General features: G+C 44.9%; 1 protein-coding gene across 2 annotated transcripts in view; it reads right to left on the reverse strand.

Annotated features, from left to right (window-relative positions):
• Positions 1–491: 491 nt before the first annotated feature.
• The window catches only part of DYNLL2 (dynein light chain LC8-type 2), a 65573-nt gene continuing 44482 nt past the window's right edge, over positions 492–21582 (reverse strand). Inside the window, exons 1-3 of one of the 2 annotated variants that reach the window (XM_038376072.1) lie at positions 8295–8450; positions 4707–4845; positions 492–2520 (exon numbers count right to left, since the gene is read on the reverse strand). In XM_038376072.1, coding sequence (XP_038232000.1) covers positions 2383–2520; positions 4707–4838 — 270 coding nt within the window. In that variant the 5' untranslated portion in view covers positions 4839–4845; positions 8295–8450 and the 3' untranslated portion in view covers positions 492–2382. Of the gene's footprint in view, positions 2521–4706; positions 4846–8294; positions 8451–21582 lie in introns of those variants that run through there. The other variant, XM_043499268.1, reaches the window with a different exon arrangement.

A 21582-nucleotide genomic window follows, 5' to 3' on the forward strand; every position in this document is an offset into this window, starting at 1 on the left:
AGTTTGGAAGGGTTAATGCTCCAAAAAGGCTTGATCAGTTGTAGTAGATAATGAAAGCTTTAGTTGCTACATTAAAGTAGTCTGTGGCAAAGCAGTTTAGGATTGTTAAGTGATTTTACAGCTAGCATGTCTGGAATATGAATGCTAGCCAGCATCCAGTTAGGACCTTCAGCCTAATGAGGTCATCTCAGGACCAGTCAAGTGACATTCTGGAAGAGGGTCTAAACTCACTTCAGAGGCAACATCTTAAGGTCAGTAGCTAATTTGGTGAGCTGGAGACTCAACCATGCAAACAGTATTAAGTGTTGCCTGATCTACAGAGTTCAGTAGATATTTGTAACATTTATTGTTAACTGTTTCTCCATAACATAGTCAACTTAGATTTCCATGCCTTTGGAGCCTTCCACCCTAAGCATTCTGTAGTTCAATCTGCTAAGTATGGAAGTGTTGTTTTTACTTTGCAAGTCTGGTATGAAAAAGAAACTAGAAGCTTTTTAAATGTGTCAATTCACCTTTAATGTTTGAAAAATAAAAAGGTATTTGAGCAATTGCAGTTATGAAGGGAACATCTCTTGCTCCACAGAAGAGTGTGAACACGTTCACATCAGACTCATGCTTGGAAAACAAATTCTCCTTTTTAAGTCAAAAGTGGAGTTCTGTATAGACAAAAGTCACCAGAGTGCCCTGGTTAGTCCAAGGCATCTCACCCCCAGATTGGAAGTTTTCTGTCAACATGAAATAAATTATGACACCACATCCTGTCTAGTTACAACATGGTTCTATTAATATTACAAAGTTAGGTATACTTTGGATTTTGTACAGTCTACAGACACAAGGACTTTTACTTCAGGAAGAAGTCAGCCTGGGTCATTAAGTCATTTCACAATTAAATAGCTACACTTTCTCCCTTCTCCCAATACAGCAAACAGAAAGCAGTGGCATGTTACTTTCAACAATCAAATTGGTTCATCTCAAGAGTTAGGAGTCACCTTGCCCTAGAACAGAATTCACTCCATTCTAGAAATTTTGCCCATATTAACCACCAATCAATAGGCTCTTACTGCAAGCACCAGGTTTTGCAGAAGCCACCACAGGTGTTTGGGGTTTTTTGGGGGGGGGGGGGGCAGGAGGATGTTCAGGTGCGGGAGGGGGGAGACTGACACCACCCTAGGATGATCCAGAAGAACCTTCTTGCAGTTTGAACTAGAAGTTACTACACAAAGACAACACTGCTGACCCTACTGGAGATAACAACCTTCTGTCTTCAGAGACTATATTCACAAGTTTCTCCTCACAAAACAGCTTCTGCTAAGAGAGGAGAGAGATTTGGAACACAGAAGCTATTCCTGAAGGATTTTCCACTGTAGCTGATGGAGACAGTGGCCATCTCCAAGTCTTCCAGATGACTAGGTTACTTTAGGGAAAGACCTGAGTTAAAGCAGTGTTGTCTGGATAAAGACATGCCAAATCAAGTCTTTCAGATCTAGTGTCAATCACTAGATTTTAAAATTTTCTAGTCCATTTTGGAACAGAGGCCAGTTGGCCTAAGAGGGTTAGTCTCAGTGGCAGCAACTAAGATCTGGATCACCCCACCATCAAGTAACCAAGGCCAGGAGATCCTTCCTCCTACAAAAAAAACAAAACAAAACAAAAACCAAATAATAAATTAGGGGGAACATTTAAGTTTCAGACTAGATTAAGTTGCTGTGAGTTTGGTTGCTCCATGTAGGCTGATCCGAGGGCAGTGGTGTGGGCATTTTCTACATAATACATCAAGGCCCAGTTGTATATTTGCCATGCAGTCCCAAGACAGGATATACTTTTTTGAATGAAAACCTTGTTAAAAAGCCTTCCTGCTAACTTACATGGGCATTATAAGGCCTTTCTCCCCACCAACTGCTGAGATGACCAGCGAAGCCAAATTGACACAGCTCCCCACAGACTAAAACTGAAAAGGAAAGCTGATGTTCCTCCATCGATACACACAGAAGTTTAAACAGTCTAATAAGAGTATTTACTATGAACGCAATAAGATCGCTTTTTGGTCTGCTGAACAAAAAAGTGTTTTCCCCACCTTACCAAAGAAAAGGTTACCACTGGGGGAGCTGTTTGTGGAACAGTTTTATTTCTTCCCATTGAAAGGCCATTGTTTAAGCATTTACAGTTTTCCCTAGTGCAATACAACCAAAAAAAAACCCAAACAAAAAGCAGTAACAAAAAATGCTGCCTTCTTCCCAGGCAACTAAACAGAAGTAGATTTTACTGCAACATATACACATTAAATATAGTATACAGTCCATGCAGCGGCACAGCCATGTTAAAGGGGATCTTGGCTTCAGCCATCAGTGCATTACAGTCCAAAATTTCACTTGCTCTGACTTCCTATCCAGATTTGAACAGAAGAATTGCAACCTGACCCAAGTAAAAATAGATGAAGTGCTTTGTCTCATGTGTTACATAGCTGCCAAAATTTCTGCCAACAATGCAGTGCCAAGTAGGGTTGTATTTCTTGTCAAATTCCTAAGAGGGAGAGAGAGTACAGTAGTTAAGACCAAGAAAGCCCACACCAGGACAGTCTGAAATATACATTCCTAACTGGTTACTGTTAGATACAAATGCAATGGAAATCTGAAGACACAGGTGGATGCAAGATACTACTACATTACTGATGTGCTAATTAGCAGGCGACAAAAGGGCCGCAATAGAGTGTGAAGGAGTTCCCATGCCAGGTACTTATCTGAGTGATTTATACACAAGCTCCAGGCCATAACTGCAGATTTTAAAAGTCCCCTTGGTACAGTGGTATTCAAGCCACATGCATAGGCCAGTTCTTCCACAGAACTGTTTAAACCCTACCATTCCAAGCCGACTCACAGAGAAAGTATTTGGGAATGCTTGTTCCAGTAAGGCACTGGATCTTAAAGGTCACTTGAAAAAAGGGGGGGGGGGGGGGTAGTCAGGCTTCAGGCATTCTTCATAAAGCAGCAGAAGAGTTTGTGAGGAGACTTTCTAATGTAAACAAGCAGAATAATTCACGTATTGTCTGCCTTGGGAAGACTTCAGCAAAGCCAAACGCTGAACAAGTGAAGTAGTGTTTCATTGGGATAAACAATTTAAAAAATGTAGCAATTGAGAGAGAAGGGTTTCTGGTAAGGATTGAGAGCTCTCATCCCTTCAGTTAAGATGGATCTCCCATGACCCAGTCTTCAGGCAAAAACTAGGGAAATATCAGACTCAACAGTCCTGATTTAAAAGGGGGCAGGGGGGCCGAGGAAAAAGTGAGAAAGCCTCAGACTATACACCAGAAAGCAGCAAGGCACCAACAACAAAGACAGTTGAAGTCCTTTGCGAGTAACCTTTCTTCCATTTCATGTGCAGTAAGCCATTTCCTTTACATCAGGAAAGGAAGCAAATACACAATAAGCCATTTTCTTTCCTGAGCTTTAGTTGTCATATGTTTTATTCCATTCCCTTGTTGCACTGTCCCAAGAGCCTTCTGGATTAGTCACTTTTTTGACCTGGAAAGGCCGATTTTAAGAAAATATAAAAGATATGCTCAACTCATTAAGATCATTGAATTTCAAATTGAATTAGAGTTGAACTGAGTTAAGTAATTTCAGGTCCCACATTGGGTCCCAAACCCCCTGGCCTACTTTTGGCTTTATAATAATATTTTCCTCTGTTTCCCTCCCCCAAGTGCTCTCTCTCCCTTGTTGCTGTGTGGAAGGTCTACACAAACAGGGGAAAACCAACTATGCCACAAGATGCCATCAAATGCATAAGGTGAACAAACAGATACTTTGATCAGTCAGTTCCTCTAATCTTCAGGGATTCCTCAGATAAATCCAGGTAAAGAGTTCAGACAGACGTGAGATGTTTAAGTTTCATCATCATCTCTGCAGGCCAGCTCCATTCACCTCAATTAGAGCTGGTGGTCAGAACTTTCAAAAACGCATAGTGTTAAGAATATGTCAATAGATAGAAAAGCCTGGGGCAGAGCGGGGGGGGGGGGGGAAAGAGGGTGGAAGTGGAAGTTTACTTAGCCTAGAAATGCTAAGCAGAAGCAAGCAAGTTTCACTTGACTAGATGGGTTGGGTTTTGTGTTTGTTTTTAACTACAGTAGCCACACAGAGTTTAAATCAAGTCACACCTTCCAAAGATTCAGATGATTGCAGACAGCTAGCAACAATACATTAAGTCGCTACTTAAGGTAAATAGCAACCAAGTCCTTTTAGCTTGGCTAGCCAGAAAGAATGGCCCATTGGTTAAGGTGCTAGCCGAGAACTTCGAAAACCCAGGTTCAAGTCTCTCTCTACCTCAGACTGCCTGTGTGATCTGACCAAATTATAAAAAGAAAAGCAGTACTTGTGGCACCTTAGAGACTAACAAATTTATTAGAGCATAAGCTTTCGTGAGCTACAGCTCACTTCATCGGATGCTGTAGCTCACGAAAGCTTATGCTCTAATAAATTTGTTAGTCTCTAAGGTGCCACAAGTACTGCTTTTCTTTTTGCGAATACAGACTAACACGGCTGCTACTCTGAGACCAAATTATAGAATCAATCTCAGCTGCCACCCAAGAAACAGGTATAACAGCAACTGTCCTATCTCAGAGGGGTGCTATGAGGCACTCCGGTACTATGGGGATGACTGATAGTCAACATGTCCCCACTAACCTATGCCATTGTATAGCAGCTACACAATACCTTCTTTATATATGCTGCAATGTCTTTCTCTATGTTGTACTTCTCCATTGCCTGCGTAGCACAGTCTACAGCATCCTGCTGCATGTCCTCAGACATGTCTGCATTCTTGATCACAGCCTTTCTGTCAGACATTGTGAACCTAAGGAAGAACATAAAGTATTAAGATGTGCCCATAGGATTCTTCTACAGTTTTCATGCATTAGAATACATAGTCTACATAATGTAAAACAGTTCTGGATACAGTGTTCTATATTTATATTGCACATTACACCAAACCCGTCTTGCCCAACATCTGGTACTAGGCACATTACACAGTATATCCTAGAAAGAAAAGGAGTACTTGTGGCACCTTAGAGACTAACAAGTTTATCTGAGCATAGCTTTCGTGAGCTACAACTCACATATACTATTAGTTTGTGGAATGCTGTAGTACATGAAGCTACTTAGAGATTAGACTAGAGACAGCCAAGTATCACCATCTGTACATACATTTTTAGCTTTAAAAACCCATAAATCCTAAGTTAGAGGAACAGCAGTCCTGCAAATCAATAAGCAATGGCTAAAGCCAGATTTCCTTACAGGTATAGCCAATGGAGTGGAGCAGTAATATGGCTCTACCAACAGCAGCCCCCAGACTATGTTTGTCTCCACACTGATTGTAGGTCAATGCATTCAATGGATATAGTAGCAGAAGCCTTTAGTATTTCACTCAAGTGTGTACACATTCCCTTTAAATGTAAGGTTAAGGGTCATTCCAGCTGTTCTTGCTATTTCAGACCAGAACTGTAGCAGTTTCAGATCTAGTTTACCTCCCTGTGTCATGGATTCCCTTTTGCACTTTGCTCAGCTTGACCAATGAAACCTAAACAGTTTTGCTTGTGTCTCATGCACTGCACAACATTGCGATATTGGGATGTTAGGGTTGACAGTTCTGCTGTGGAACAATGCTTCCATCCAAGACAAGAGAGCCTACCTGGGACCTTTTAAGAGCCTGACCTGTCGCATGCCGGAAAGAGGTAAAACACCCTGTCACTCTGCTAAAACTAGTTAGGGAGTTCTAGGCTAGCCAGTGATAAGCCACCCATATGTGGTTCTCCGATCCCCTGCTAAGGGCACAGCCACCAGTTGTAGCTAGTTTTATATGCAATTTAATGTTTCAGTTCTTACCTGGCCAAAACGCCCACTAAAAACAAACTTGTGAATTTTGCCCGACCTAAGAGTGGACCTGTGTTGATTAGTACTTTTGATGTACGACCCATTTCAACTAGCACATGGGCAACATACAGCCACTTTGAACTCAGGTCTCCATTGTTATTTTGGTGGAACAACTGGAGAATCAGGCATGATATTGGACCAGTTTAGGGCCCTCATTTGAAGGACTACACAAGTTAAGGGCAGCTGTCTAGATGATGCCCATGGCTGCTGGTTATCATATTTTGCTTTACCATAGGATCACCAAAAAAAAAAAAAAGTTATACGTTTTAAGGATGTAACCTTTTTACAGTGGAGAATGTGTCAAATTAGGTTTGCAAAGCCCCATTAAGTTTACAGTGCCATAACAAGGCTTCGTAAATCTTGAGCTATATTACTAGCACTATATGTTTGGAGGTAGGAAACCCATACGTGTTTAACTCCATTAAGGAGAGAGTCTGCTACAATGATCGTTTCCTAGAGCAGTCCCAGAAAAACTGAAGGAGTAGCTTTGTTATAGCAACTAAAGAAGCCTGCTATCCAAAGAGAGAACGAAAGAAAGAATCCAGTTACATAACAGCCCTATGACAACAATGCTTCAATTCTTTATTCTGCCTGCAGTTGAAGAGTCCTAGTGCTCTAATTTATAGATTACAGATACCGTGTATAATTGAGCATTGCTATTATTAACACACACTAATAGCATTAAAGGAAGAGGATGGGAATTCATCTAGAATGCCAGGAAAGAGCACGTGCATTTGTAAGAGTTTTTAGGAACCCAGTCACAGGTGCCTTCCCCCCCAGACCCTCCCAGATGATTGGGGTTTAATATCACTGTTTAGCAGGATGCAGTAGATTTGGAGCCTCAAGTATGCCAACAACCACAAAGGAAAGCCCTAGAGAGACAGCCAAGCACTCAGGACAAGCCACATGTGGCTGCTTCAAGAGTCAATTCAGAGGGCATCTGTAATTACAGGACTGTCAGTGAGAGACCTGCAGAAAGGGTCTTCCTTCCTGGTTCTTACTTAAAACAGGAATTCCTGGGAGCAGGAAAAAGCCTGCCAAGCACTAGTCTGCCAGTGGTGCAACAACAACTCCCTTCTGCTAAGTGTGTAGATGTCTCCTCTCCTTTCCTCACCCGCCCCCTTTTGAGCCATACTCGCCTCTCTCCTGGCTACAACATCCTTTTCACAACAGCAGCTGAGCGAGGATGCTGCAGACCCTGTCTGGAAAGGGGAGGGTGGAAGTGTGAACAGGTTAGGGAGCAGCACGCAGAGCCACAGCACCAGAGGCCAAACATCATGCTCCTTGGCATTGCCAAGCACAATTACTCCACCTGCAGATCAGAGCAGCCGCTCCTCCCTTAGCCACAGGGCTGGGCCTTAACAGTACCACGACACCCCTCGTCCTCCTAGAAAGGGCCAGAGACAGCTCACTCCTGACCCAAGGAGGCTTGGCTGCTGTTGCATTTCCCAGGGGGAGAAGCCACCAACACAGGCCTCAAGAGAGGCTGACGCTTAAACTGACGGGGAGAAGCGGATCCCTGAATTAATGCCACAGAATAGGTAGAACATTTGCCCTTTCCTCTAAGGGGAGGAAGGGAGGGACCCTTCCCCTTTACCCCTGAAAGAGACCAGAGCCACCTCCTGCTAGCACAGGACTGGTCCCTACACCACCCTAACGCAATGTACTCTGCAGCCTCGCCACTCTTAAGCTGTCCCAGGGGAGGAGGTTTCCATGCAGCCCAAGGCTCGCGGAGGTCTGGTGGGGGCAGCGACCTTCACTTTCCGGGCCCCCAGGGGAAGTGTCTAGAGCTCGGCTCACGGAGATGACCTTGCCTCGGAGAACGCGGCTCCGCGGGCTGAGCAGGGGCAGGCCGGAGGCGGCAGCCCCGGCTAAACGCCGCGGGGTGGGGTCTGCACGGGAGGCCCAGCCATGCGCCGATGGCAGCGGAGTCACCGGAGCAGCAAAGCCGGCTCCGGGCTGCGGGAAGGGGCTGGGCAGAGGCGTCACGCGGAGGCTGCAGCAGGAGTAAGGGCAAGTGGGGGGAGGGGGGGGGGGAATCTGAGCAGCGCCCCGGCTCCAAGAAAGGGGGCAGCTCCCAGGGGCAGAAAGCTGGGGAGGAGGGGGAGGTGAAGCCGCCAGCTGGAGCCGTGTGGGGGCTGGAGAGAGAAGGGAGGTGCAGCCACCCCCGCCCCGGATTGCAGCCCACTCGCTTCCCACCCCCACCACGGCCAGGAGTTGCAGCCTCCGGGGGGGGGGGGGGGAAGAGTTGCAGCCTCGGAGGGGGGGAGGAGTTGCAGCCCCCCCCCCGCGCATGAATGCACCAGGCCAAAAAAAAAAAAAACACACAACCCACTTCCCTTCCCCCCCCCCCGCCGGGCGCGCCCGGCTCACCTGCCCCGCGGGAGTCACCGGCAAACGGACCCGAAGCGCCTCCGCCGCGCACTCGCTCTGGCACCGGCTTCCCCCCGCTGCGCTGCCGCCCTGTGCCCCGCTCAGCCCGGCGCTCGCTCGCTCTCCGCCCGGCCGCCTCCCCCGCGCTGAAATAGCCGCCCCGCCCCTTGCAGGGGCTCCGCCAGCCGCCCTCGCCATTGGCTGCGGCGCGGCCTCGGCCCACCGCGACCAGCGTTCTCCCCTCGCCCGTCTCTGCCTACATCTTGTTTCATCCCACAATGCCGCGAGCAGGCTGCGGAGCGCGGCTCGCTCACGGGGGGGGGGGGGAGTAAATAAGACTCGGGGAGTGGGGTGGCCTGCACCTGGGGACCCTCCTGCAAAAGGGCTCGGCCAGATCTGGTTCCCCGTGGGAGCCTCGTGCATTTTTTTTTTGGCGGGGGGGGGGTGGTGCAATCAACAGATTTCCTGCTGGTCCTGGGGCCTGATGCTGCTCCGGCCCCAATGCAGTGTAAACCCCCCTGGACCGAAGTGGAGTCACTCTGGATCATAACCGGCCAAGTGGCCTATGCTTAGGTCAGATCCAACCTCGCCTGTGTTCTACACGCCAGCTAGGATGATGCCCCCCCTCCCCGTCACAGTGGTTGCTGACAAATATTGACATCAGAAAGTGAGGGCGATGGCCATTGTTATTTGCACTAAAGTAATGGACCCAACATCCATTTCGGTTTCCTGCACTGCTCATTTTTTTGTGAGTGCCTCGTTTTGGGTCTTTGTCACACACAGTCCCGGTATTTGGACTTTGGTTTGCTCTGGATTTACGCCTCTGTGAACAGGAGCAAAATCTAAGCGCTTGTCCTGAAGGCCTGATTCTGATTTAATTTACACCAACAGGTTTCATGCTGATGCGTCCCTGTGGATGTCAGCGGAGTTACTCCAGGTTGAGATCAGTTGGGCCTCTTAAGTCCAATCACTGTGTCTGGCAAGGATATAGGGCCATTGCTTTACTCCGTGTTTGCTTATCTAGGTGCATTCATCGTGCTTTGTGGTTTTATCATGGAGCAGTAGTGCTGCACGTCAACTTTGATGTGCACTAATAATAGACTATGCACTAGCTCAGTGAGATCAGTATTGTATTCCTGGGTCTCTGAAAGATTCCGGGCATTTTTTATACAAGAAGGGATTTGCTGCAGTATCTTTGGCCATAGAAATCTCCCTGCCTCACGGTGGCATGCACTAGTTATCTGTGCTCTTCACCCCAGAAGTTGGTGCATTTCCATTGTGCCAAATGTATGTAGGATCTTATCCTGCAACTGGATCTACACAGGCAGATCCCTGCACCCATATAAAGCCTCAGAGAGTTCAGGGATCCACGCACATGGATCTGATTGCAGGATTGGGGCCATAGTTTGTAAAGTATTCTTGGGATGAAAGGCATTACATAAAAGTAAAAAGTGTTTTGCCGGTGTTAATTAATTGTAATGATACTGCATGCTTCTACAGTGCTTTCCACCAGAGTGTATGACAGACATTAATTAAGTAAGCCTCATAAAATGCTCCTGTGAGGTAGGTAGGCAGGCAGTATTACAGTGTCTCACATTTACAGAAGAGGAAATTAAGGCACGGAGAGAGTGAGTGATTTGTCCAAGATCACACAGCATGTTAGCAGCACAGTCAGGAATAGACCCTGTGTCTCTTAATGCCCAATTATGTGACCCTCCTCCTTCCATTGACATTATATCAAAAGCCACTTGTAAGGACCTTGGATAGAAATGTACTATTGATTGACATCCTGCAGTGCCTCTGCCACAACATCTCTAGGACAGGAACAACACATATTCAAAACCCTACCGTACACAAGGACAGTAGAAGAGGCAGGTTTCTCCTTTGCCCAACAGGTATGGCACTGCGCTAGGTGTCAGGATTCCATTTTTGGCTCTGATGCTGACTTACTGGGTGACCTTGGGCAAGTCACATCCATCTCCTTGTACCTTAGTTTCCTCCTATATAACCTGAGGATAACGTTACCCTCCTTCATCAAGTGCTTTCAGAACTCATTTGTCTCGATGGGACAAAAGGACTCCTCACATATAAAAACCAGGTGAGGCCTTTGACCAAACCGAGGAGGACTGGCTGTTTCTGGAGGTCTAGATATCAGTGGTGGCCAAGAGTGCTTCTCCAACTTCTCCTGACCATTCCTTGTCTTGTGGAGCTGGTGACAGGTTGGAGGGAAGGGGGGTGTCTCATATCTAATAGTGAACTGCAATTTGCTTGGTAAACCCCATTTTGTTTCAGGGATTCTGCTTTGTATTGTAATTATGCAGTGTGACCTTGATGTTCTATTGTAACCTCTTTTGTGGATTAGAGCATCTGGAAGCTGGCACAGAACAATGTAGTGCCATCAACATTGCATAACTCTTCCATTCTAGAACAATGGATTTTCTACCAGAAGGGCTATTGACTTTGAATGATTCTCTGCACAGAAGCTGATGGGATAGGGGCTCGAACCCAGAATTCCTCCATCTGAAGCACATAGGCCACAGGAGGAGAAACACATGCCAGAAGATCAAGCTAAGGAGGAAGGCAGGAAAGGCTGCATCATCTCTGGTTGCTGTCCAAACCCAGGACTTACGGAGGGGTGAGATCAGATTTGGAGGGCTGCATTCAGGACTCTTTGCTATTCAAAGATCTGTAACGCTCCAGTGTGCTTTGTTAAGAGTAATGTGTTTGTGGTTAACAAATTTCTCTGTTAAGACTGTGTTCCTGTCTTTACTGCCGTATTAATTGAGAAACCAGAACTCCCACAGCCAGGTGGATTCTGGGGGAATGTGTCTAAGCAGCTCAGGAGATCTAAAGCACTTGTTCCAGAGTTCAGGGTGGCTGGACTGCAGGGTTTCACTGCCCAAATAGGGTGTCAGATAGGGGATCTGCACCTGGGAGACCCAGACCTAGAAACAGTGACCAGTGACTATCAACTAGTGCAGAATGTAGTTGGCTCATTTTCTTAGCAGTATTTTGCATGTGGAGTACATATGTTCTGTGATTGTACTGTGCAATTCAAGGTTATGGTGCTGATCTATAAAGCCATCTATTGTTTGGGTCCTGGGCATCACTACCTCTCTCTTTGTGCTTTAATCCATCAACTGAGATCAGTTGGGACATGGAAGCAGACAAGTCCTCAGATGCATATCTTTATGGGTTAGAGGGAGCAGTGTTTGCAGTGCAAGGTCCTCAGCTCTGGAACTCATTCCCTAACTCCGTCTAAAAGAGCCATAGTTTGCTTTCCTTATTATGCAGACAAAACTACACAGGATTGTTTCAGGGGACAAGACAAGATGTCATGTTTATTATAACACAATTTGATTTATGACCAATAACTAATATCTAATACCTATGTATACTGTGATGGGGCAAGGCCAGATGGCTATAGAAAAGTAGTGGAAGATAGATTTATTAGCTCCAAGCTAAACAAATCCCTGGTACAAGGATAAGTGAAATGGCAGTTGCTCCAGGTCAATTAAGACACCTGGGGCCAATTAAGAACTTTCCAGAAGGCAGGGAGAAGGCTAGGTTGATTGGGACACCTGAAGCCAATCAGGGGCTGGCTGAAACTAGTTAAAAGCCTCCCAGTTAGTCAGGTGGGTGTGCATGCCAGGAGCTGTGGGAGGAAGTTGTGCTGTTGGAGAGGCCGAGTAGTACACACCATATCAGGCACAAGGAAGGAGGCCCTAAGATAAGGGTGAAGTGGAGCTTGAGGAAGTGAGGGCTGCTGTGGGGGAAGTAGCCCAGGGAATTGTACATGTTATGTTTCTAAAAGGTCAGTACCATAGCTGATACTATTAGGGTCCCTGGGCTGAGACCTGGAGTAGAGGGTGGGCCTGGGCTCCCCCCCCACCTTTGCCCCCCGATTAATCATTGAGACTGGGAGACAACAGAAACTGTACAAGGAAGGATAACTTCTCACCTCCCTCATTGGCTTATGATGAAAATGGCTCAGTAGACTGTGACCCTTGTCTCTAGAGAGAGAAGCATTACATGCAGGGTCACAGTGAGCCTCTGAAGCTAGTGAAATCTGCCAGGAAACATGGGACCCATGGAGGCAAGGACAGAGCTTTGTCACAATACACACACACACGTACACATCAAATGTTCTGCTGTATAGTTACCAGTCCTGAATGTAGATTGAGTTTGTGGCTTGTGTTCGTAGCTTGTGGCGGCTAACTGGCCAGGAAAGCCGGGCACAAGGAAGAGCTGGGTCTCTGTCGGACATGCACGGATGCCTTTCCATGTTGGCAGCAGAATGTTACCCTCCAAAGTCTTCCATCTCACCCATCCTTTTTGTAGGCTTTAGTTTGAATCCAGAGTCTGTCTATAGGTCTTGCTATGTCACGCTGCCTCTGGGTTCGGTGTGATTGATCACCCATCAATTGCAGACATGACTTTCAGCCTAGGACCTGGCTTTGATGTTTCTTCAATTGTACTTTTGTTCTTTTCTTTTTAGGGTGGACTCTTCTTGCTTTGTCAGGGCTGTTGTCTGCATCTTCAGCCGTTGGTGTATACAGTTTATTTCATCAGGACAGGCTGGGGCTGGAGATTGATTCCATCATCCATACATACCTCATTCACACATCTAAACTACACTAATAAGATTGCAAAATGAAGGTTGCGGCAGGGTTTACAAAATGGAGTGAGCATTTTAAAATGGAGTTTGGGACAAGTTAAAATGGAGTTTGAGTTACAATATGGACAAGTGTAAGGAATGGTAAACAATGAACACAAGTTACAATGTTGAAACAGTGTAAGTTTCAGTGATTTAAGCAGCAATTGGGCTGAAAGTGAAACTCAATTAGCCACTTATTGGGATACCTGGTTTTATGAATGAATGTAGTTTCATTTATAAAACTTTGCTTATGAAGTTATATTAATAAAGTGAACAATTAAAAACAATTTCATTGATCAGTTCTACATTGTGGGCATACATATTTCAGTCTCTCTCTTTTCTCAGGCTTTTCCTTTTTCATGGTGAAAGGAAAGGTCACAGTTTCCTACCCCAGCAAAGTTGTTAAGGAGGAAATAATGCCCTTTGCTAAAGCACCATCTCTACCTCCTGCAGGAGCCTGGGTTTACCTTGAAGTTTTCCCATCCAAGCAGACCTAGCCCTGCTTAGCATGGGAAATCTGATAAGATCACAACCCTATGTGGTGCAGCTGCAGACAAGTGTCCCTCTCCCAAACCACAACATGCCGCTTACAGCAGATTCATCTCCAGTCACTACAGGACCTTCTGTAGCCAGTTTGTAACTGTTTAAACTTGGCTGTGGTGGCAGTAAACATGAAAACCCTAAGACATTTCTGAACTAAAGGGCATTTAAAGGAAGCAGAGATGTAATGAACATCCCCTAGCTGATGGCAACACCTTGAAAAGACAGACAGAGAGCACCCCAGGTTAGTGAGGCCACTCTATAGGGGAGAAATGGAAATACTTACTTTTTCATACCCCTATACCCTCACAGAAGGTACAGGAATCCCGTCTGTAGGTAAAAAGAGAGAGTAATACAAAGGAACTGGGAGCAATAAGACTATTAAATCCCAAATGTTTCACATACACTTAAAAGCCAAGTTAGGAAGAAAACTCCCCATTCGTCTCTAAATCAAGGTGAAGGGTTGTGTTGTTCCAGTTTTATGTTAGGGTAACTCTGCTGCCCGACTGGGCCTAGCTTATTAAATGGCTACGTTGGAGGCCTCCAACAAAGAAGGAAAAGGAGAGAGAGGTTGTGTTGGAATTAATTTCTCTGTCTCCTATGCACCCGTAAATAAGATTTCGGAAGACGAAATGGTAGGGATAACTTGCAGACATTGGACAGGAGAGCAGCCTGGACCGTGATCAGTCATGTAAGATACCTTTAACTATAGGCACATATGCGCCACATGAACAGCTGTTTAGTCTTTCCCGCCTGGGAATCCTGCCCTCAATAAATGTACTCTCTCTATATACCTGGTCTCTTGGCTGCCTACACGTGTACCCATCTGTCAGGATGGCATCACGCCGGCTTGAATTTTGGTTGCTCCATTTCATTTGAGCACAGGTGCCAAGCAGTCATGGGTTTAGATAAGCAGCCTATAAAAACACAGCCATCTTCTCTGCCACACTGCTGCTACAACACACCCCCTTACGCTCCATTGCATCCTTTGATATCCAAGAATGGATCGGTGTGGAGTTCATAGGCACATCTGGCTCTTAACAAGATACATTGTAATTGCATGAAGGGCCTTGAGATCTATGGAGACCGCTTGGAGTTCTGAAATCTGTCGAACATGATAGGAGAGTTGCTTCTAGGAAGACAAGTCTCGGGCAGATAATGGCACCCAGGGGACAGACTGGAGTTCAATTCTCAAGTTGTGCTCTTGCCTGAGAAGCTTCCAGCCAGGTGCTTCCCTTTTACTAATTAAGTGTCTTATTTTCTGGAGTGACGATTGCAAGCAATGGGATGCCATTCACAATTAAAACAACAAATAAAATATGACTGAGGAAGCCAAAAAAATCCAGCTATTCCAATGAATCAATGGGGAAAGTAAGGAAGAGGTCATGGAAAACAGTCAAAGATTAACTGATTCCATTTTCGAGACCTTAGTTTGAGCCTTGACTACACATACAGAACAGCCCGGGATGGTAGAGAGGCAGTGTGAGCTAGTGGCCAGGGACCTGGTTTTGACAATGATTTTCTGTTGGGCCTCAAGCAAATCACTTACAGCCTGATTTTCAGGGATGCTGAGAATACGCAGCTTCCATTAACTCAAATGTTCAGCACCTTTACAAATCAGACCATTAATGTCTCTGTGCTTCATTTTCCCTGTCCATACAAGGAGGCTAATGATCCTTGCTGACCTCCCTCACAGGGGTGTGTTCTAAGAGTCAGGTAGTGAGTAGTAGGGGACAGTGAAGATGTAAAGAGCTACATATGCAAGCGCTCAGTATTCGTACTATTATCCAAAGGAAGGCTCTGTTCCCAGCCAGCTTTAGATGGAATCTGCTCATTCACTGCTGCTTTGGAGGGGCACTGCATGTGAGATACTTAGATAACTCTGACTTGTAGGACATGAAGATCAGGCCTCTCAATAATGATACCTAGCTCTCATAGAGCACTCTTCATCCATAGATCTCAAAGTGCTTTACAGAGGAGGTCAATATCATTATCCCCATTTTACAGATGGGGAAACGGAGGGACAGAGAAATGAAATGACTTCCACAATTTCACCTAGCAGGCCAGTGGCAGAAGCAAGATCTTCTGAGTCCTCATCCAGTGCTCTGTCACCTTGGCCACATTGCCTCTTGTATGCTGGCACCCCCTTCTCCCTCAGCACACTCCATTCAGTCAGGGTTGCATCAGAAGCATTGGCTGAATTCTACAGACATAGATAGGTGTAAGTGAGAGGCATGACTTGGTACTCAGCCCATACGTATAAAAAGTAAAAGCTGCTGTGGACTTCAGTGTAACAGCATCAGTGCGGACCACTATGGCAAAAGCTTTGGACCTGAGTCTCATTAGCACTAAGGTAGCACATAATTTATACCAAATATAAGGCCCCTTTACACTTCCAGAGTGGTGTAAATGGACATCAAGCCCCTTAAGCCTATGGAAGGCTGGCACAAGTGCAGCAGAGTTATAAAAGAGAAAACGGTGGAGTAGTGAAGAGCTTCATCTTTATTATTATTATTATTTATATTACCATAGCACCTACATAAGAATGGCCAGAGTGGGTCAGACCAATGGTCCATCTAGCCCAGTATCCTGTCTTCCGACAGTGGCCAACACCAAGTGCTTCTGGGGGACTCAAAGCATTTTACAAACCTTAGTCTCATAACACTCTGGCGAGATAGATTCATAGATACTACGGTCAGAAGGGACCATTCTGATCATCTAGTCCGACCTCCTGCACAGCGCAGGCCACAGAATCTCACCCACCCACTCCTACAAAAAACCTCACCTATGTCTGAGCTATTGAAGTCCTTAAATCATGGTTTAAAGACTTCAAGGAGCAGAGAAGCCTCCCTCAAGTGCCCCATGCTACAGAGGAAGGCGAAAAACCTCCAGGGCCTCTCCAATCTGCCCTGGAGGAAAATTCCTTCCCAACCCCAAATATGGCAATCAGCTAAACCCTGAGCATATGGGCAAGATTCACCAGCCAGATACCCAGGAAAGAATTTTCTGTAGTAACTCAGATCCCATCCATCTAATATCCCATCTCAGGGGATTAGTCCTATTTACCCTGAATATTTAAAGATCAATAACTTACCAAAATCCCATTATCCCATCATACCATCTCCTCCATAAACTTATCGAGTAGAATCTTAAAACCAGATAGATCTTTTGCCCCCACTGCTTCCCTTGGAAGGCTATTCCAAAACTTCACTCCTCTGATGGTTAGAAACCTTCGTCTAATTTCAAGTCTAAACTTCCTGGTGGCCAGTTTATACCCATTTGTTCTTGTGTCCACATTGGTGCTGAGCTGAAATAATTCCTCTCCCTCTCCTGTCTTTATCCCTCTGATATATTTATAGAGAGCAATCATATCTCCCCTCAACCTTCGTTTAGTTAGGCTAAACAAGCCAAGCTCCTTAAGTCTCCTTTCATAAGACAAGTTTTCCATTCCTCGGATCATCCTAGTAGCCCTTCTCTGTACCTACTCCAGTTTGAATTCATCCTTTTTAAACATGGGAGACCAGAACTGCACACAGTATTCTAGGTGAGGTCTCACCAGTGCCTTGTATAATGGTACTAAAACCTCCTTATCCCTACTGGAAATGCCTCTCCTGATGCATCCCAAAACCGCATTAGCTTTTTTCACAGCCGTATCACATTGGCAGCTCATAGTCATCCTATGATCAACCAATACTCCAAGGTCCTTCTCCTCTTCCGTTACTTCTAATTGATGCGTCCCCAACTTATAACTAAAATTCTTGTTATTAATCCCTAAATGCATAACCTTACACTTCTCACTATTAAATTTCATCCTATTACTATTACTCCAGTTTACAAGGTCATCCAGATCCTCCTGTATAATATCCCGATCCTTCTCTGAATTGGCAATACCTCCCAGCTTTGTATTATCTGCAAACTTTATTAGCACACTCCCACTTTTTGTGCCAAGGTCAGTAATAAAAAGATTAAATAAGATTGATCCCAAAACCGATCCCTGAGGAACTCCACTGGTAACCTCCCTCCAACCTGACAGTTCTCCTTTCAGTAGGACCCGTTGCAGTCTCCCCTTTAACCAATTCCTTATCCACCTTTTGATGTTCATATTGATCCCCATCTTCTCCAATTTAACTAATAATTCCCCAGGTGGCACGGTATCAAATGCCTTACTGAAATCTAGGTAAATTAGATCCACTGCATTTCCTTTATCTAAAATTTCAAAAAAGGAGATTAGGTTGGTTTGGCACGATCTACCTTTTGTAAAACCATGTTGTATTTTGTCCCATTTACCATTGACTTCAATGTCCTTAACTAATTTCTCCTTCAAAATTTTTTCCAGGACCTTGCATACTACAGATGTCAAACTAACTGGCCTGTAGTTACCCGGATCACTTTTTTTTCCTTTCTTAAAAATAGGAACTATATTAGCAATTCTCCAATCATTCGGTACTACTCCCGAGTTTACAAATTCATTAAAAATTCTTGCTAATGGGCTTGCAATTTCAGGTGCCAATTCCTTTAATATTCTTGGATGAAGATTATCTGGGCCCCCCGATTTAGTCCCATTAAGCTGTTTGAGTTTCGCTTCTGCCTCAGATATGGTAATATCTACCTCCATATCCTCATTCCCATTTGTCATGCTACCATTATCCCTAAGATCCTCTTTAGCCTTATTAAAGACTGAGGCAAAGTATTTGTTTAGATATTGGGCCATGCCTAGATTATCTTTAACCTCCACTCCATCCTCAGTGTTTAGCGGCCCCACTTCTTCTTTCTTAGTTTTCTTCTTATTTATATAGCTATAGAACCTTTTACTATTGGTTTTAATTCCCTTTGCAAGGTCCAACTCTACTCGACTTTTAGCCTGTCTCACTTTATCCCTACATGTTCTGACCTCAATTAGGTAGCTTTCCTTGCTGATCCCTCCCATCTTCCACTCCCTGTATGCTTTCTGCTTCTTCTTAATCACCTCTCTAAGATGCTTGCTCATCCAGCTTGGTCTACAACTCCTTCCTATGAATTTTTTCCCCTTTCTTGGGATACAGGCTTCCGATAGATAGCTTCTGCAGCTTTGATTTAAAGTAATCCCAGGCCTCCTCTACCTTTAGATCCATAAGTTCTTCAGTCCAATCCACTTCCCTAACTAATTTCCTTAATTTTTGAAAGTCAGCCCTTTTGAAATCAAAAACTCTAGTTGCAGATTTATTTTTGTTAATCTTTCCATTTAGTTTGAACTGAATTAGCTCATGATCACTTGAGCCAAGATTGTCCCCTACAACCATTTCTTCTATGAGGTCCTCGCTACTCACCAAAATTAAATCTAAAATGGCATCCCCTCTAGTCAGTTCAGCAACTACTTGATGAAGGAATCCATCAGCTATTGCATCTAGGAAAATCTGAGCCCTATTATTATTACTAGCACTGGTCCTCCAGTCTATATCTGGGAAGTTAAAGTCTCCCATGATCACGCAGTTTCCATTAGTATTTACTTTATTAAAAACATTAAAAAGGGCTCTATCCATATCCAAATTAGATCCCGGAGGTCTATAGCACACCCCAAGCACTATCGTAGGAGAGGCTTTACTAGTTATCTTCCCCAATGTAATTTTTGCCCAGACGGACTCTGTCTTATCCATTGCATCGCTTCTTATTTCTTTACATTCTACCTCATCATTGATATACAATGCTACTCTACCCCCTTTACCTTTGTTTCTGTCTTTCCTAAACAGCACATACCCTTCAATACCTGTAGTCCAGTCACGACTACTATTCCACCATGTTTCTGTTATCCCTATAATATATGGTTTCACTTCCTGCACCAATAGCTCTAGTTCCTCCATTTTGTTACCTAGGCTCCTCGCATTGGTGTACAAACATCTTAATTTTTGCTGTTTGGCCTCGCTCACATTTTGTACCCTATTAGGCACAGTCATTCTACAGCCAGTATAACCTATTAGACTAGTATTCTGGCTAGTCTATATGTGTACCATGGCCATGAACTAAGTGGAATCAGATCGGTTCAATTATGTATATCATAGTGGTTACTATTAGCTACTAATGGAGGGTCTCCTTTAGCTTACCTGCTAGGGAGTGACCTGTGCTTTTGGAGTCGAAGGATCAGATTTCAGTTCTAGCCCTGCTGTCACCAGGAGGTCCCACATAATCATGATGTGAACCGTAGTGACAATCAGGAAGTCCTAGGTAGCAATAATTTTGTAACAATAAAATTGCAAAGGGGTAAACCAAGGCAGAGAATCATAGCAATGTAGGGCTGGAAGGGACCTCAAGAGATCATTTAGTTCAATTCCCCCTCCCCACATGGTTCCTGATGAGGAACCAAGTATATCGAGACCATCCCTGCATGGAGAGATGACACAAGTTTCATAGAGTCTAACGCCAGAAGGGATTGTTATGATTATTTAGTCTGACCTCCTGCATAACATAGCCCACAGAATTTAACTCAGGGGTTCCTGTGACTTACCTAACAGCTCTCAGAAAGTCAGTGCCAGAGATGGGGACACAGCACAGGAGCCCCCCCCCCCCGCTATCACTTCCTTGCTCTCATCACAAGAATGCACCCATTCGATATAAATAAATTGATTTTAACAGGAGTAGCGTCAAACAAACGGAAGGCAATACATGGGAGTGTCTCTGCTGCAATGGAGTTGTCCACTAGACGGCTCTCAGAGGGAATGAGGTGACCTTAGCCAAGAACTGGTAATCTTGAAACAAGTAAAAAGAGACCAGGGAGGGAAATCACTTCACCTTCGTGCCCTTAATGAAACAGGACTTTTCTTCACACTGAGAAAATTACAATTTTGCCTCAGCACACGCAACCGCATTATTACATCTGCATGTCGAGAGCTGGGGGAAATGATCAAGGAAGAATCCCCGGCAACCATTTTTGTGATGAGGTGGACGCAAAAGTAGCTATTCTACACCGAACTCCTGCCTCCAGGATAGCCACGAATTCAAAAAAGGGGGAAGCTATCCAGGTTCCCACGTCTCTTCACAGATTCAGCAACCCTCCCTGGTCCACACACCTGACATTAATAGCAGCCATCTGGAAATAGTTCCTGAGGGAGGATGGAAGAGTGCCACTCATACAAACCAGCTGAAGTCTTGTCCCAAGAATGGAGACACTGTCCTGCCGGAGGTGCCGTTTTTCATATGAGATGAAACTCAGGTCCTCCTCGGCATTTGTGTGCATAAAGATCCCACCACACTTTTTTGCAAGGCGTGTTAAGTCCTGCACCCTGGTCAGATTCTAGTTTGGGTTACCAACATTTATAATTCCAACATCCTGGTCACTCTAATTGCATCAGCTTCCCTAAGATTCCTTGGGTGAAATCCTGGATCCATGGAAGTCAATGGCAAAATTCCCATTGATCTCAATGGGGTCAAGGTTTCACCTCTTTTTCAACTGAGGCAGCACAGTCTAGTGCCGTGTTTCTCAATTGGTGGGGCGTGACCCTTGGGGGCCATGAAGGGGGTCTCAAGGTGTAGAAAATTTTATTAGAGTTGCAAACAAAGAAAATCTGGTTCCCCCACACCCTCTGACCCTTCCAGGTGAAGTATTCTGTCAACCCCTCAAAGCACACACAATAGATAAATTACACAGGCTCCTCGTTATCATTGATACATGTTTTTACTCTTATTTTTTACTTCAAATAAGCAGTTGCCAACCTGAAAAGGTTGGGAAATACTCGCCTAGTGGACAGAGCACTGGAATTGTTGTGTGACCATTCGCATGTCACTTCACTTCACTCTTAACATTTTTAACATTCAAAAACCAGTTGGAGAACACTTCAATCTCTTTGGTCACTCGATTCCAGACCTAAAAGTGGCAATTCTTCAACAAAAAAACTTCAAAAACAGACTCCAATGAGAGGCTGCTGAATTGGAATTAATTTGCAAACTGGATACAATTAACTTAGGCTTGAATAAAGACTGGGAGTGGATGTGTCATTTCACAAAGTAAAACTATTTCCCCTTGTTTATTTCCGCTCCTACTGTCCTTGTAAACTGCAGGAAATGGCCCACCTTGATTATCACCACCACCCCTCCCCCCTCACTCTCCTGCTGGTAATAGCT

Source organism: Dermochelys coriacea, chromosome 17 (genome assembly GCF_009764565.3).
Source record: "Dermochelys coriacea isolate rDerCor1 chromosome 17, rDerCor1.pri.v4, whole genome shotgun sequence".
NCBI lineage: Eukaryota > Metazoa > Chordata > Testudines > Dermochelyidae > Dermochelys > Dermochelys coriacea.